This window comes from Alligator sinensis, unplaced genomic scaffold (genome assembly GCF_000455745.1).
Source record: "Alligator sinensis unplaced genomic scaffold, ASM45574v1 scaffold50_1, whole genome shotgun sequence".
Taxonomy (NCBI): Eukaryota; Metazoa; Chordata; order Crocodylia; family Alligatoridae; genus Alligator; species Alligator sinensis.
Genome location: NW_005842059.1, coordinates 1,676,950 through 1,691,298, shown reverse-complemented (window position 1 = coordinate 1,691,298; position 14,349 = coordinate 1,676,950). Strand labels below are relative to the sequence as shown.

Here is a 14,349-nt window from a genome sequence, read left to right as displayed (position 1 = left end):
AGCGGGGCGAAGATGTTTGCATGGAAAGGTGCATTCAGGATCCCTGTTCTGTCTCCAGCCTTGTCTCCCCGAGGGAGCTTGCAGCAAAGAGAGATCGCTCCACATACCTGCTTTGCATTACCTGCTACACGACAGGCATGTCTAGACAGACAGACAGATATCGAGTCACTCTGAGGCGTCACTTCTGTGTAGGATGCCCGCATTCAGGCTTCTGCAGGCAGCCTGAATGTCGGGGACGTGTCCCTAACCCATGCAATGAAGCAGCTAAGAGTATACCTATTGATGAACCTGATGGGGAACCCTGTGAGATACAGGCCAAGGGTGGCCAACTGCATGGGACACGTGAGCCCTGGGCACTTAGTAAAGGTGGGCACCAAAATGGAGTTGGGGCCCCTCCGTTGTGTAATAACTGTGGATTATTCCCTGTTGTGTTGTGCCACTGATTGCATGATTATGTGGCCAGGTTGCTACTTAGGATGTGATTAATTGGTTAATCACATCGTATGTGTAACATCTGCTAAGGACCTGTGTGGCTGGAGGCTCAGCCCCCCTGTGCCTGCTCCAGTAGCCCAGGGTGCCACTTAGATACCCCTTGCGGGTGCAGGGTCAGAGTGGCACTGGGGAGGGGGGTGGCGCTTAACTTGTGGTGCATCAACCAATATATTTAGCTGCCCATCGTAGAGGCCTCGCTAGGGTGGCCACTGGCCCATCCCCAGAATATAGGAACTCCTTGCCACCCCTCCCACAGCCCTTTCGGTCTCTGAAACCCTGGGACATACCCCCCACAAACCGGCTCCCAGCTCACTCCCCCATTAGTGCTCTTCCCCATGTTTTTCAGGCACTTGCAGAGCGATGGCGCCTGTGCTCCATAAATCAGGGCCTGCAATACGGTGCCAGCCGTTGTGAATTTAGAAATCACATCGATAAAGGTTTGACTGTTCAAAAGCCTCCCTGAGTTCCTCAGATAGGAAAGAGCCCAGGGAAGATTTATGGTGGTATAAAAACGCGTTATGAAGATTGCTCTGGGGAAAAAAATGCCATGATGAGATGCTAACGATGAGATTGTAAATGTAACACACTTGTGCTGGGTCCCTACACTAATTGCTTGTGTGATTGAAGTGTAGCCTGTGGTTTGTCATAGGGCTGCGCTCCCAATATTGGTTATTTCCTGGCCCTGATTTCTTGGTGTCTAGCACAGCTGGGATTTGGGTCCACTGCTTCGTAGGAGGGAGAGGAGCAGGGCCCAGTGTTGCATTGGGAGGTGCATGTGGCTGGGCACTGGATTATTCGTGCTGTCTGCTCTGCAGAGCTATGGCAGCTGGAGGTATAAAGAACATCACCCCCTCGAGACAAGGGAGCTGTCTTAGCAACACCCCCCACCCCATCTGGATACAGCTGTGCAGACATCAGAGGGCTCCTGTGAGCTGTCATGGAGGGAGGCAGAGGGCACAAAGCCAGCAAAAAGGCTCCCTGCGCTGCATCTCTGCTAGGATGCTGTCGCCACAGCTTTGCCTGCACAGCTCTAGCAGCAGCACCCATGTCGTGTAGACCAGCCATGAGGATCCATTTGTGCAGGGTTTGGGGAGGTGTTGGACTCTCCCGCATCAGCAGGACATAGCTCCCGCAGAATGGTTTGGTAGGTGGTCTCTCGTGGCCCTTTCCTGCCCTGTGGTTTATCATATTACGATCTGACTTTCTCTGCATTGCCATCTCGCCTCAGCCTCTCCCCAGATCCCCCACCCTGGCCTGACCCAATGCCCGCACCACACCCTGGCTAGACCCTTTCCCTTCCAGTCCAGCGTGGGTTGAGGGGCAATACCCAGTCCCAGGCCAAGCAAGGTCTCTGCTGCCCCTCCCTGTGACCGCCGGGCCTGGCCAGCCATGCAAAGTCGAGCAGGGGCATGGGCACAGGTCCTAATTTTGTGGATCACCGACAGGGCATGGGTTCATGCCAGGTAACGCTGATCCACCTCACCACCAAAGTGCAGATCTCACTGCAGAAGGGGCATGGTTTTCATTTTGGAAATGGCTCTTTCCTGCCTCAAAGAGCTGAACCCGGGAGGCCCGGGTCACCTCGGCCTGGAGGCTGACAGCAAGTCCTGCCTTTGTTCCCCCGTAGAAAGGCTGCATGGGAAAACCCTCATACAGCTAACCCCAGGGATGGCATCCCCAGAGCTTTGCATAAGAGCAAGTGGGTCAAACATACGGCCCACAGAGCTGTTCCTCCAGCCCGCAGGGCTCCTAATGGGCTGGGAATTCGGGGCTGGGCTGGGGATTGCCCCGGAAGTGAGGGTCATGGGGACCCATTGGGGACAGCCTTCAGTGGCAGGGGTGAACGCTCGCCCTACCTCTGTCCCTTGTCCTGCCGTCACCACCACTGTCCCCACTGCCACCAGGTCCAGATCTGGCCCGGGGAAAGCAATCCTGGGTGCAGCATCAGTGCCTTTAACGGTGCCACACCCATTTACGCCCACAGAGGATTTGGCCCCCATGGCACAGCATTCCCCAGGGAATGACACCATGGGGCCTGATCCTGGTATCACTCCTCCACGCCACTTCTTCTCCAGGTGCAGCTCGTGGTGCAAATCAGAGGCAGGCCTGGGAAACGGACCTCGGCCTCTGCCCCTTATGCTTTGTGCAGGGTGGGGAGGGGGTGCATTTGGGCAGGCTGCATCATTTATTAGCAATGCACTCCCTGATTAACTCCACAGCCCTAATGACTCTGGCAGCATAAATCGCAGCGGAGATGCAGAAATCACCGAGGCTGCGTGAAAGCTCCTTAAGAAAGCAGCCACAAGGTCATTTGCTGGGCCATTAAGCTGCTGCCCCTGGTTTACGAGCTAATGTCCCTGAGCCCGGCACTCCTTTATTTTTAATTTCAGCCCAGCCAGCACTGTGGTGCCAGGCACCAGGCGATGGTGACCTGGCGTCCCCTCCTGCACCGTCAGTCACAGTCACATCCTCCCGTGTCCCTTGTTGTGCCATCCACTGGCACGGATCTGTAGTAAGATGCTAAGGCAGAAAAATCAACTCACAAGCCCTGACCAAAGGCGAGACTCTGCGAGACTGTCATACAGAAGCACCAGGGCTGAAATCGGCTATGCAGAGCACGCTGCCGTCAGAGGAGAAATCAAGCGAGACACCTGTCACTGATACGGGAGTAGGAGAATTTGCCTTTGCATCTCAATTGTCTCTGGAGAGATGGGGGAACCAGCTGAGCAGCACGCCCGGCTGACGCTGAATGACGTCTAACAGGGCAGCTGGGCAGCAATTTGGACTCAGCCCTGTCCCCAGAGTCAAGATTGAGGGGGTGGGGAATAGCTCGTACTGGACCGAGTTGTGTCATTGAGGCTCAGAGGCAAGCTTTGAGGCTTCAAGCAGCCGGCATCGCATCTAGGAAAGCAGCAAAATCCAGGCTCGCACAAGTTAGAAGAGTGGCTCTAGCTCATCCTGCTTGTGTTAAGAACGTGACCACCTGAGAGGGAAGGAGGCCATCGCCTCTGCAACAGGTTGCAAACAAATAGCAAGTCTGATGCTGGTCCATGCAGCTCAGATGTGTGAGGCGAGATCAGATCTTTCACTAAACCAGCTTGCAGAGCCGGGAGAGACAGCAGACGAGTTCTTGGGCCTCTAGCAAGCTTGCAGAGCCGGGAGAGACAGCAGACGAGCTCTTGGGCCTCTAGCCCCTGCCTCTGCTGGAAAGGTCTCTCTGCCGTCGTGCCTGTGGTCTGTAATGGAGAGGAGATGGACATGCTCCATGTTTCTGGCCGCAGAGGGTAGCCAGCGATCCTGTTTAGGGTGTGAGATGCAGAGCCTGCATACGGGTACATCTCCGCCACGTTCCCAGGCAAGAACAGGGCGTGTGGCAAAGTGGCGTTCAGGAACAGCGGCTGCCCGTGGTGCCATCGGCCTGGCCATGCAAGGCAGAGGCTAGCATGGTGCACGTGCAACCAGCAGCGCAGCATGGGCTCCCAAAGCTGCCGGTTGTGCCCAGCTGCCCTCACCAGCAATCGCACTCAGCCCAGCCTCCGTGGGTGAAAGACGCCCCCTGACACCTCCCTCCACAACACTCAGCGCAGTCACAGGTGCTTGGGGATTGGCACAGGAGGGAAATGTCTGCCACCTGATTGTCCATGCCTGATTATTTCCTCCATGCTGCCTCTGATTCCCTAGTGTCAATCCTCCTTGACTGCCAATCGCCCTTGGCAGCATGCTGAACTGATTACTTGCATGGATGTAAGTATGGGAATGAGACCTTTTGTAGCCTTGCTGGGAATCAAGCCAGCTCTGCTGGCCGGTGAGGCTAGAGGAAGCAGGCCTGACTCCCCCACCAGGCTTTGGCCTCAAACCTGGGACCCTAACCTGCCTAGTACAGCTGCTCATCCCAGGCTGCTACCTGCTCAGCTGAGCATTGGGACTGACACCTGCCTTCTGGGCCTAGCCTCCCACCCACTCCCTGCCTCTTGTAAAAGGGGAACAAGACCCAACTTTGTACCCAGGCTGCCTCATTCTTGGTGTGTGCCTCTACTAGACTCTCTGGCTCCCTGACCTGGCTTGCCCATGGACCTTGAGTTCGGCCTCACTCTTTGGCTCCCTGACCTGACTCTGGTTGGATCTCCTGGATCCCTGACCCAGCTGGCCTCCTGGCCCTGACCCTCCAGATCAATGCCTTGGTGTCCCAGACAGGTCTTCTGACTTCTTGGCTCCACTACACTCCAAATCTTCAAACTCCCCTTGGATCCTGGTTGCTTCTTGCAACCATGGTGGCAGCAGACCTGGCCAACCATGACCTGGCATGACACCACCTGCCACATGGGCATTGTCACCTGCCCCACTGCCCCTTCCTGCTGCACCTGTAAGGAAGATGAGAGTTTTAGAGGGGATTGGTAGTGCTTCTTTTTTATGTAAAGCCAGGACATGGAGCAGGGACTCTAGGGACCCAGATCTTTGCCACTGGCTTCCTGTGTGACCTTGGGCACATTACTCTGCCTCCTTTTCCCCACCCTGGCTCTTCTCTGTGAAAATATCTGGGCCTGGGGCTGCTGTCTGTGTGCCCATACGCAGAATAATGTAGTTCTTGTTGGAGGCATCAAAGCGATGTTACTGAGACACCTTGGTTACATGATGTTAGAGCATTATTCTAATATTATAAAAGCCTTAGTCTGTCTGTCTGTCTGTAACGCTTTATTCACACTCTGATTGGCTGTCTTGGCAAGAACCGAACGGGAGGGGAGGTGGAGGGAGGATAGGGGAGGGGGCAGTTCCTGTTAGCCGCAGCCACCACCCCGCTGCCGCCACCCTGCGACCACAGCCGCCGTATTGGGCCTGCACCCACAGCTGTCTGCTGCCGTGCCCGGGCCCATGGTCACCGCGGGGCCATTAGGTGTGGGGCAGCGGTGGCATGGGCACAGCGGAGGCAGTGGAGGGGAGTGGGCCCAGACCCAAAGCTGCAGGGGATGGGGAGGGGGAACAGGATGGGGCTTAAGGATGGCCCTGACGCTCCCTGGTGGTTACCTTAATCCTGCCTCACTCTTAATGCTTTAATATGTTGCTCAGCTAAAATGTAATGATGTTTTTGTCAGTGATCTTTGGGTCTTTAGGGGCTTCATCCCTCTTGGCTTTAGCCCATCGTTGTTCTGGCTGCAGGCCTCCAGCCCTGGCCTGCTTGTTCTGGCTTGATTTTCTTGGCCTGCACCTTCCCTGTATCTCAGTTCCTGGTTCCCCAGCTCTGTCCCAGGGTTTGTTCCAGCCCCTTGGGGTCCCAGACCCTGGCAAGTAGCTCACAATTTATCCTAGCTCCCTGGCATCCCTGACCCAGGTGATGCTGCTGACAGGTGGGTCCAGCCAGCCCCCACCCAGCATCCCTGGACAAGGTAAGGCTGTTCTCAGTCTATCCCAGCCCCTGCCCACCCCCAGGCATCTTTGACCCAGGGCAAAGCTACTCCCCATGTAACCCAGCCCCCTGGCACCCCTGGCCCAGAACAAGGCTGCTTTTGCTTTGTCAGCCCCTAGCCCTTGAACTAGGCTAAGCCCCTTGAGTACCTGCCTCTGCAGAGACACCATCTCCTGCCTCTAAACTGATTGTCTTTAGCCTCATGCAGCCTCCTGGATCCCAGATCTGGGAAGGTCTTTATTTGGGCTTCAGGCTCCCCTACTGTGGGGTACTTTTCATGTACCTCCACCTGTGGCCTCCACACCGCCCCCACCAGCTGCACCCATTCCTCTGTGCCAGCTCCCATGCACTCATCAGCCCCTGTTACCAGACTTAATGCTAGGCTTTAGGTAATGGCACTGAATTCATAAATGCTTGAACAAGAATAGTCTGCTCCTTGAAGAGAGCATTTATTGAGCATAGCAATTTGCAATTTTAAGTATGCGACAAGAAACAGAAAAAAAAACAACTCTGCCTAAGCTAAGACACAGGCGAATAAGACACGGCGACAACACACAACTTAATCTAACTTAAAATACAATCTAATAAGCTAAAAAGACAACAGAAAGCCTTGCATGGAGCTTACGTGTCCTAAGGGCAGCGTAGCTCCTTGCAGCCAGATATTCAGCAGGTCTTTCTAGGAGATCCACGGGTCTGCTTCGGTGGTGAAGGCAGTCCCACAGGCCTCGTCTTTGCCTGCGTTTTTATAGGGATCTGCACCCCCTTCTCCCCCTTGGTCCCTCACATGTCCCATGTCTCTCATGCATTCAGCATCTCTGTCTCTTGCTGGTTCTTAAGTATTTCAGGCTCTCATCCCTTACAGGTTTTACTTGAAATGCAGATGTAGTCCCCTGCCTTCTTCCCCTCCCCTGCTACCTCACGTCACACGCTTAACATCTGTCACGGTAGCTTCAGCCCACACTTGTGATGACTGTGTCAGGTCTTTGCCAACAGCCCCCTCCAGGGTCTCTCAGGGTCCCAGCAACTCCGACCCCATAGCCACCAGCTCTTGCAGCTTCCCCCAAAACCAGTGTTGCCACCCAGGCCATCGGGTAACCCACTCCCAGCAAGAGTCGGGGCCAAACTGAGCTCCGTGGCTGAGGGATTTCAAAGTGGATTGTGAATATGACTCCTCCCTGGGTGTCAATGGTGATCACCCTGTGACCCTCGCTGTTAGGCAAGTGCCGGAGGGGGAAAGTAAGTCACATAGGAGACAGGGGCCAGAGGACTCCGGCCCTGGAGGGATCCAAATCCACAGCCCCTGCCTCCAAGGACAGTGCCCTAACCACCAGACTACCAATGAGACCCGAGTAACTTAGCCTGGTGCTAGCAGTGCCCCCAAGCCCTATCTGGGCATTCACCCTGGTAGCTGGTGCCTGCAAGGGGATGTTGCTGCTATCCTCATGTTCTCACAGATATTGCCAAGAGTCATCAACTCAGAGACCCTTGCATAGCCTAAGGAAATAAAACTCGCAGCGAGTGTGCATACCGTGATCTGCCGCTGGGATGCAAACTCGGGGTAGAATAGCATATCAGAGCTACCCTCTGGCATCTGGAAAAGTCCTTTTGGAGTGGGGAACACCGCAAACTTGTTCTGTTTCCTGCACCGGGCTGATAATCTACTTAGGAAAAACAGGGGTGGGACTCTATCAGGTGCCCAGCATTTCCCAGCAGCAGTGGGTGCTCAGGCCACTTGTGTAAGCGCCTGGCTGTGGATTCAGTGGCCTGGCATTAGGTGCTGGAGTTTGAAACTCAGAGCCTCTTTGTCCGCTGAGGGTGCAAATTGTCATTCGGAGAGTGGGAGGTCCTCACGCCCACCAAGGCTTAGTATGGCACCTGGCACAAGTACTTTCCATACCCCAGCAATGAGCCCCACGCATGGGAGGGAAGATCCTGATGGCCCCTCCAGGGGAAGGAGAACAGGTTGGGGGTGCAGGGGATGCTCTGGAGGGAGATGTAACACAGGGACCTGCTCCCCTGCAACTCGGTCTGTGCTGCTGCAGAATTGGGGTAAGGGAGAGATGAAGACCAGGCCAGTGGGTCCGAGCAGTCAAAGGGGAGCCTGGGCCCATTGGCCAGGAGGCTGCAAAAGGGCTCGTGCACCCTGAGCTGCCTTGGCCAGCCTCCGTGGAGGTGCAACCTTTTCCTGAGGAGGTGCGCCTCACGCACGCCAGGGGCCTTTTGCAACCCTCACCCCCATGTGGACCCCGTTGATGCAAAAGGGGTCATTCGGGCTCTCAAAATCTGGGTGACAAGGTCGGGGCCTCAAGCCCTGTGAGGCATCTCCACTGCACATGCCTGTCTGAGCCCCCGTGGGAGGTGGGACTGCACTCGGACACCCATTTTGCAGAACAGGGCCAGAGGCACAGAGCCCCAGGTCCTTGCGGGGAAGCAGGCACCCAACTCCTCCTGCTCTACAAGCCAGTGGGAGTGAGGCACCTACACCAGGGTGCTGAGGGAATTGGCAGGGGTTATCGCGGGGCCCCTGGCACAGCTTTAGGAGCACTCGTGGTGCTCTGGCATGGGTTCATCAAAGGCAGGTCCTGTCAGACCAACCTGGTGGCCTTCTATGATCAGGTCACAAAATCACTGGATGCAGGTGTCGCGGTGGACGTAGTCTTTCTGGACTTCAGGAAGGCTTTTGACACTGTCTCTCACCCCATTCTCATTAAAAAGCTAGGTGACTGCGGCATTGATGCCTGCACAGTCAGATGGGCTGCAAATCGGCTGGAGGGCCGCACCCAGAGAGTGGTGGTGGATGGGTCATATTCAACTTGGAGGGAAGTGGGCAGTGGGGTGCCCCAGGGCTCGGTCCTCGGGCCCACACTGTTTAATCTCTTTATTAGCGACTTGGACAAGGGGGTGCAAAGCACCCTGTTTAAATTCACTGACAACACCAAGATTTGGGGCGAGGTGGACACACTAGAAGGGAGGGACAGGATACAGCTGGACCTGGACAGGTTACAGGGGTGGGCAAATGGGAAAAGGCTGGGATTCAGTACTGACAAGTGCAAGGTGCTGCACTTCTGTAGTAAGAACCAGCAGCAGACCTACAAGCTGGGGAACTCCCCTCTCGAAAGCACGGTGGCAGAAAGGGATCTTGGAGTCATTATCGATTCCAAGATGAGGTGATCCTCCCCCTCTACGCAACACTGGTCAGGCCGCACTTCAGGAGGGATGTGGCCAGCATCAAGATGGTCCAGAGGAGGGCCACCCGTATGATCCGGGGACAGCAGGGCAGACCCTACGAGGAGAGGCTACAGGACCTTAACCTGTTCAGCCTTCACAAGAAAAGGCTGAGGGGGGACCTGGTGGCCATCTATAAACTTACTAGGGGGGGACCAGCGGGGAATGGGAGAGTCCTTGTTCCCCTGAGCACCTCCCAGAGTAACAAGGAACAATGGCCATAAGTTGAGGGAGAGTAGATTCAGACTGGACATCAGGAGGCGCTACTTCACTGTCAGGGCGGCTAGGATCAGGAACCACCTTCCAAGGGAAGTGGTGCTGGCTCCTGCCCTGGGGGTCTGTAAGAGGGGGCTTGACGTTTACCTGGCTGGGGTCACATGAGCCCAGTTTTCTCTCCTGCCCAGGGCAGGGGGTCGGGCTAGAAGATCTGCAAGGTCCCTTCAGACCCTATATCTATGAATCTACACACCCTGGAGGTCTAAGCCTGAGGGGATGGGCCAAGGCCACCCAGGAAAGTCTGCCATGGAGCTGGGAATTGACTTTCAGCCTCCCGCAGGCTCTACAGTTGCCCTAACCATGGGACTCCCCGCAGGGGCAGCATCCAAGACTTGCTAATGGTCGTGCAACCACCAAGGGTGGCATGAGACCCAGACTCCTAACGCTATGCCACAACCACTGGGCAGTGCTGCTTCCAGCCTGGGCAGGAGCCCAGGTATGTGCTCCGTGGTGCACATGAATGAATCCCCTGAGGATTGCTAACCTGCCTTTTGTCACCTTCTGTCTTCAGAGCCAGCTTTCCCAGGCGCTGAATGGGTTGTCTGACAGAGCCAAGGAAGCGAAAGAGTTCCTGGTGCAGCTGCGAAACATGGTTCAGCAAATCCAGGTACGGTCCCGTCCCATCCTGACAGGGAAACACCCTCCACACATGCCCTGGGCACGTCGATATGCCCTGACAGTGGCCTCTTCTGCTTTGGCTTTGTGACTTTCCTGACCAAATGCACAGAGCCTGCCCCTTCAGTGCCACCTTCTGCAGCCCTCCGCTGTGCCCGTGCTGCCCGATAGCTGCTGGGCTGGCCTTGCTGCTCACCTCCGCTCTCTGGGGTTGTTCAGCCAGCAAGGAGCAGCTCCCCCAGCCAGGCTCCCAAGCCCCCAGCCTGGGCATGGAGCAATGCTGACTCCAGGTGCCAGTTTGGGGTCTGGCGTAGGGTCTGGTGTCCTCAGGACAGCTGATGACCCAGTGGGGGAAGTCACTGCTTAGAAGACGCTTTCTTCCAGCCTCTCCGGCCGAGTGGAGCCGCATCAGTGAGTCAGTCTGGTTTGTAAGCTGTGGCACGTTTGCCTTCAGCCTGCCATGCTGCCTCGTTTCCCCTGAGAGGGGTTCATAGTGCAGATAAAAGCAAGCCACTTGGCACAGGTCTATGCAGCTTTCCTCCTGCCTCCGATAAAATAAGCCCCTTCCACTCACTTCCACTGGGTGCACTGGAGACCCGCTGTTTGGTAAAGTAGGAGTTTGGGGAGCCGTCCCGGGTGGCTCAGAGCATTAGGAGCACCCCCTTCTCCCACCCAGCGGCACTCTCGGGGCTCATCCAAGCCCTGTACCCATCCTCCTGGCAGCCGAGGCTTTATGGCTGCAGCACGATACCTCCTGGCTGCCTTAACCCTTTGCCCCCTGCACTCCTGGTTCCTTCCCCTGCCACTGACTGTGTGCCCCACCTGCCATGCCAGCCCGCAGCTAAAGTCACCCCTGCTCTCATAGTATTGCCAGGTCCCAGCCCAGGCAGAGAGCTGCAGATGCAGGAAAAGGACTTCATCTCCTCCCGACCCCCTTTGTGCACTGAACCCCAGACCAGAAGCCCTGCCCAGAGACCTAAAAAAACCTGGATGCTACTTATTCACCTCCAGGATAAATGTGGGTGGACAGAGCGTGGACCTAGTCATTCCTCTCAAGCTTACTCCTTGTAGCACCTTGGTTCATAGTGGGACCAGCACAGTCAGGCTCTTCTGAGCATCAAGATTTGCCATCCCCTGCAGGAGTCAGTGCTTGTGCCATTACACAGGCCCTACTAGCAGGGGCCAGATCCTTTTGCATTGAGCAGTCACACCTTACTCAGGCCAAAGCCTACAGGGATTCCTGGGAGCGTTGCCCGAGTGTGGATTGCTGGATTTGGCCCTGGGTTTGTGTGATAGGTGAAAGGCCCATTTCTCCCATGGGGAACTGCGAGCGGTGATTAGCAGTCCCTCATCCCCTCCCAGGGTCCGGAGCCCCACTCCCCCCCATGGAAAGATGCTGGTCGAACCCCGCAGCTGTGAGCGTGTGCCTTGTCCCACAGGAGAACAGCGTGGAGTTCGAGGCTTGCCTGGTGGCTCAGTGCGACGCCCTCATCGACGCTCTCAACAGGAGGAAAGCCCAGCTGCTGTCCCGCGTCAACAAGGAGCATGAGCACAAGCTGAAGGTGAGTCCCGCGCGTTCCTCCTCGGGGGCCGAGCATTTGACAGCGAGGATGTTCCCCTCAGCTCCTAATGCACCACAGCACAGCCCCGGGTTGTGATGCTTGTTGCAGCGAAGGGGTTACAACTGGTGGCCCAACACCTTGCATTGAGCATTCTCAGTATGAGAGACCCCCATGGGAAAGGCAAATCCTGAAGGAAGCTCTTGGCGCGTCTTTCCCAAGGCTGGCTCCAATTCTTCCAGCTGTGCACACGCGCACGCACACATGCATGTGCTATCATGCCAGCGAGGCTCTGACTAGAAGATGCATTTCAGAGCATTTGCTGAGATGTTGAAATCCAGGGTAGTTCTGCACCGGATCACAACTCAAACCCCGTAGCCGCATTGCTTGAGGTGGGTAGGCAGCAAGGGGGGTGGGCCAGCCACCAGCCTAGCTATGAAAAGCTAAGTGCTGTATCCCAGCATGACCTCAGGTCCTGCTGCAGGAGACACTTAAACCTGGATCTCCCACATCACAGGGCATCCACGCTGGCATGGTTACAAATTGGTCCAGCGTCCATGCGATTTCAGGTGGCCAAAAATGAGCCAAGTACAGCCTGCCCTACAAAGGGTGCTGTGCCCTTCACCCAGTGTTTTCAGTGGGCGCAGGTTATACTAGTTATTGGTCACTTTTCTGCAGTGCCATGAGTGCACAGGGCCTAATGGAGCCACAGACTGTAGGATGGCATGGCTCTTTTCCTGACTAGCTTAGGATCCTGAACTTGCAAGGCAGTGAGTTCAGGCATTGAACCTGCACGGCAAGGCAGGGAGTACCCTCAGCTTCTGTTAACATCAGCCGGAGCTGAGAGCACCTAGCATCTTGTCAGATTATCCCACAGCATGGACGTGCTACTAAGAAGAATGGAGCAGGAGGAGAACTGGGGTTGTGTTGGCTGTGCCTGGCACACAGTGACAGGGTTTGTTACCCTGCACGAGAGACCAGGACTAGGATTGCAAACAGCAGCCAAATGAAAGGTCCCTTAAGGGCCAACCGACTGACTGTTTCTGGCTTCACCAGCTGTGAAAACTGAAAATACAGAGGAGAGTCACTGCAGGCTGGGAAGTGAGAAGGTAAAGGGCTTCTTGGGTGCGTGCTCCCTGTGGTGCAGGGTTTTGGGTTAGGGTTAGGGTTCGGGGGACCTGAAGACCTGCATGGGGTGTTCGTGCCCATGGATGATTGAGGACTGAAGTTGGAGGTTATTCAGGGTATGGCTTGAGATTGGGCTGCAGCCTTGTGGGCTGATTCCTGTTCCTGTCCAAGGACCTGGAGCAGGATTCAGAAGAGACCCTATGTCGGCTGACAGGTTAGTACAGCTTGTCTGATAGAGCCAAGCCCCTGAGGGGCTACAGCAGTGGTTCTCAACCTTGTTCGACTCAAGGTCCCCTCATTAGATTCAAGGCCCCCCACTTGGAAAATGCCAGCTCCTAGCTTCCACTTTATTCCACTTGATCTGCTGGGACAAGGGAGGTGCAGCTCTCTCTGGCGGGTCTAACCGCGTCTCAGCAGACTCCCAGCAGTCCCTCTGAAGCGAGCCCCCAAGGCCCAGACGTCCTTGGCTGCAATGTTAAGGTGTAACTATGTTCTGCTGAGCTTTCAGGACCCATTATTTGAATGTCCTTCAGTGAGTCAGCTTCAACCAAATAATGGGGAAGGTCTCTTGTGTCCTCTCTCTCTCCACCTGGATTTGGCCCCTGGCACTTCCCCTTGCCACTGGCATGGCGTCTTACTTGTTTTGGCCTCTTCTCGGCATGTATCAAATGCAGCTATCCTGTGCTGGGAGCTGAGTCAGCCTCCAGGCATTGCCATTAGTCTCATGTTTGCCTTCGACGTGCAGCGAACAGACTCTCTAGCTTATGGGAACCTCAGACCTCTGCATCCTACGGTTCATGTCTTTGCAAGGGCACTGTCATGTGGCCTGCCACACTCGCACCCCTTCCCTCTTGCTCACAGAGACATCGTGCCTTCATCTCTGCCTTTCAGTCACCACCTCCTTTGTTCTTCAGTCTCGGTCTCTCCTCCAAGATCAGGTCACTTGCTTTGTCCTCTGGGAGATAGGAGTTTAAATGCAAAACTGCATGGTGCTGGGGCAGGGCTGCCTGCTGGGAAAGGTGTGAGCAAAGGCCCTGGCCAAATGTAGGGCCCATTGAAGTCCCAGGGGTGTCAGACAATAAGGGCTTTGTGAGCGGGGTTGCCTGTTCCCTTTCTTTCGCACACCCACGCTGCGATCGGTGCTGTGGCATTGTAGCTAGTGGTACCCCGCCACGCATCAGCTCCTCACAGGCTGCCAGCCTGCCTTCTCATTTAGAAAAGACCAGCACCACCCACCAAGGTCTTTTTCAGACCGGGGTGGGGGGGGGTCAGGGTTCATTAAAATCTCACAAAGCAACACCTTTCAAAAGCTACTCCCCTGACCCACCCGAGCTGCGGGAGCCCAGCGGCCTTTCACTTTACAGGCAGCCCTAGGCGGCAGCTTTCTGCCTCTCTGGACCTCCCCTGACCCCTTCCCAGCTGGGCTTGGTACTTGGCCAGGGCCTGATGGCTCCTGGCCGTTAAAGGGATCGCTGTATTACAGCATCTCTGCAATTCCAGCTCAGAGCGCCAGTACTTACGTCCACGTGCACGGATGAAAGTAGCCCCCCTCTGGCATCTCCCCGTTATCATAAAGGATGCCAGGTTTGACAGTCTGGGCCATGGGGTGTCTGTGTGGGATTTGCTCCAGTGCTCGTACCTACATCCTGCACC

The 14,349-nt window shown here is 55.8% G+C and overlaps 1 protein-coding gene across 1 annotated transcript in view; it reads left to right on the top strand.

The window, feature by feature from the left end:
• Positions 1-14,349, top strand: part of TRIM9 (tripartite motif containing 9) — a gene marked incomplete at its 5' end in the record, with an annotated part of 147,652 nt that overhangs the window by 78,318 nt on the left and 54,985 nt on the right. The window contains 2 exons of the mRNA XM_025203498.1: positions 9,906-10,001; positions 11,449-11,571. Of these exons, the coding sequence (XP_025059283.1) occupies positions 9,906-10,001; positions 11,449-11,571 (219 nt within the window). The remainder of the gene's footprint in view (positions 1-9,905; positions 10,002-11,448; positions 11,572-14,349) is intronic.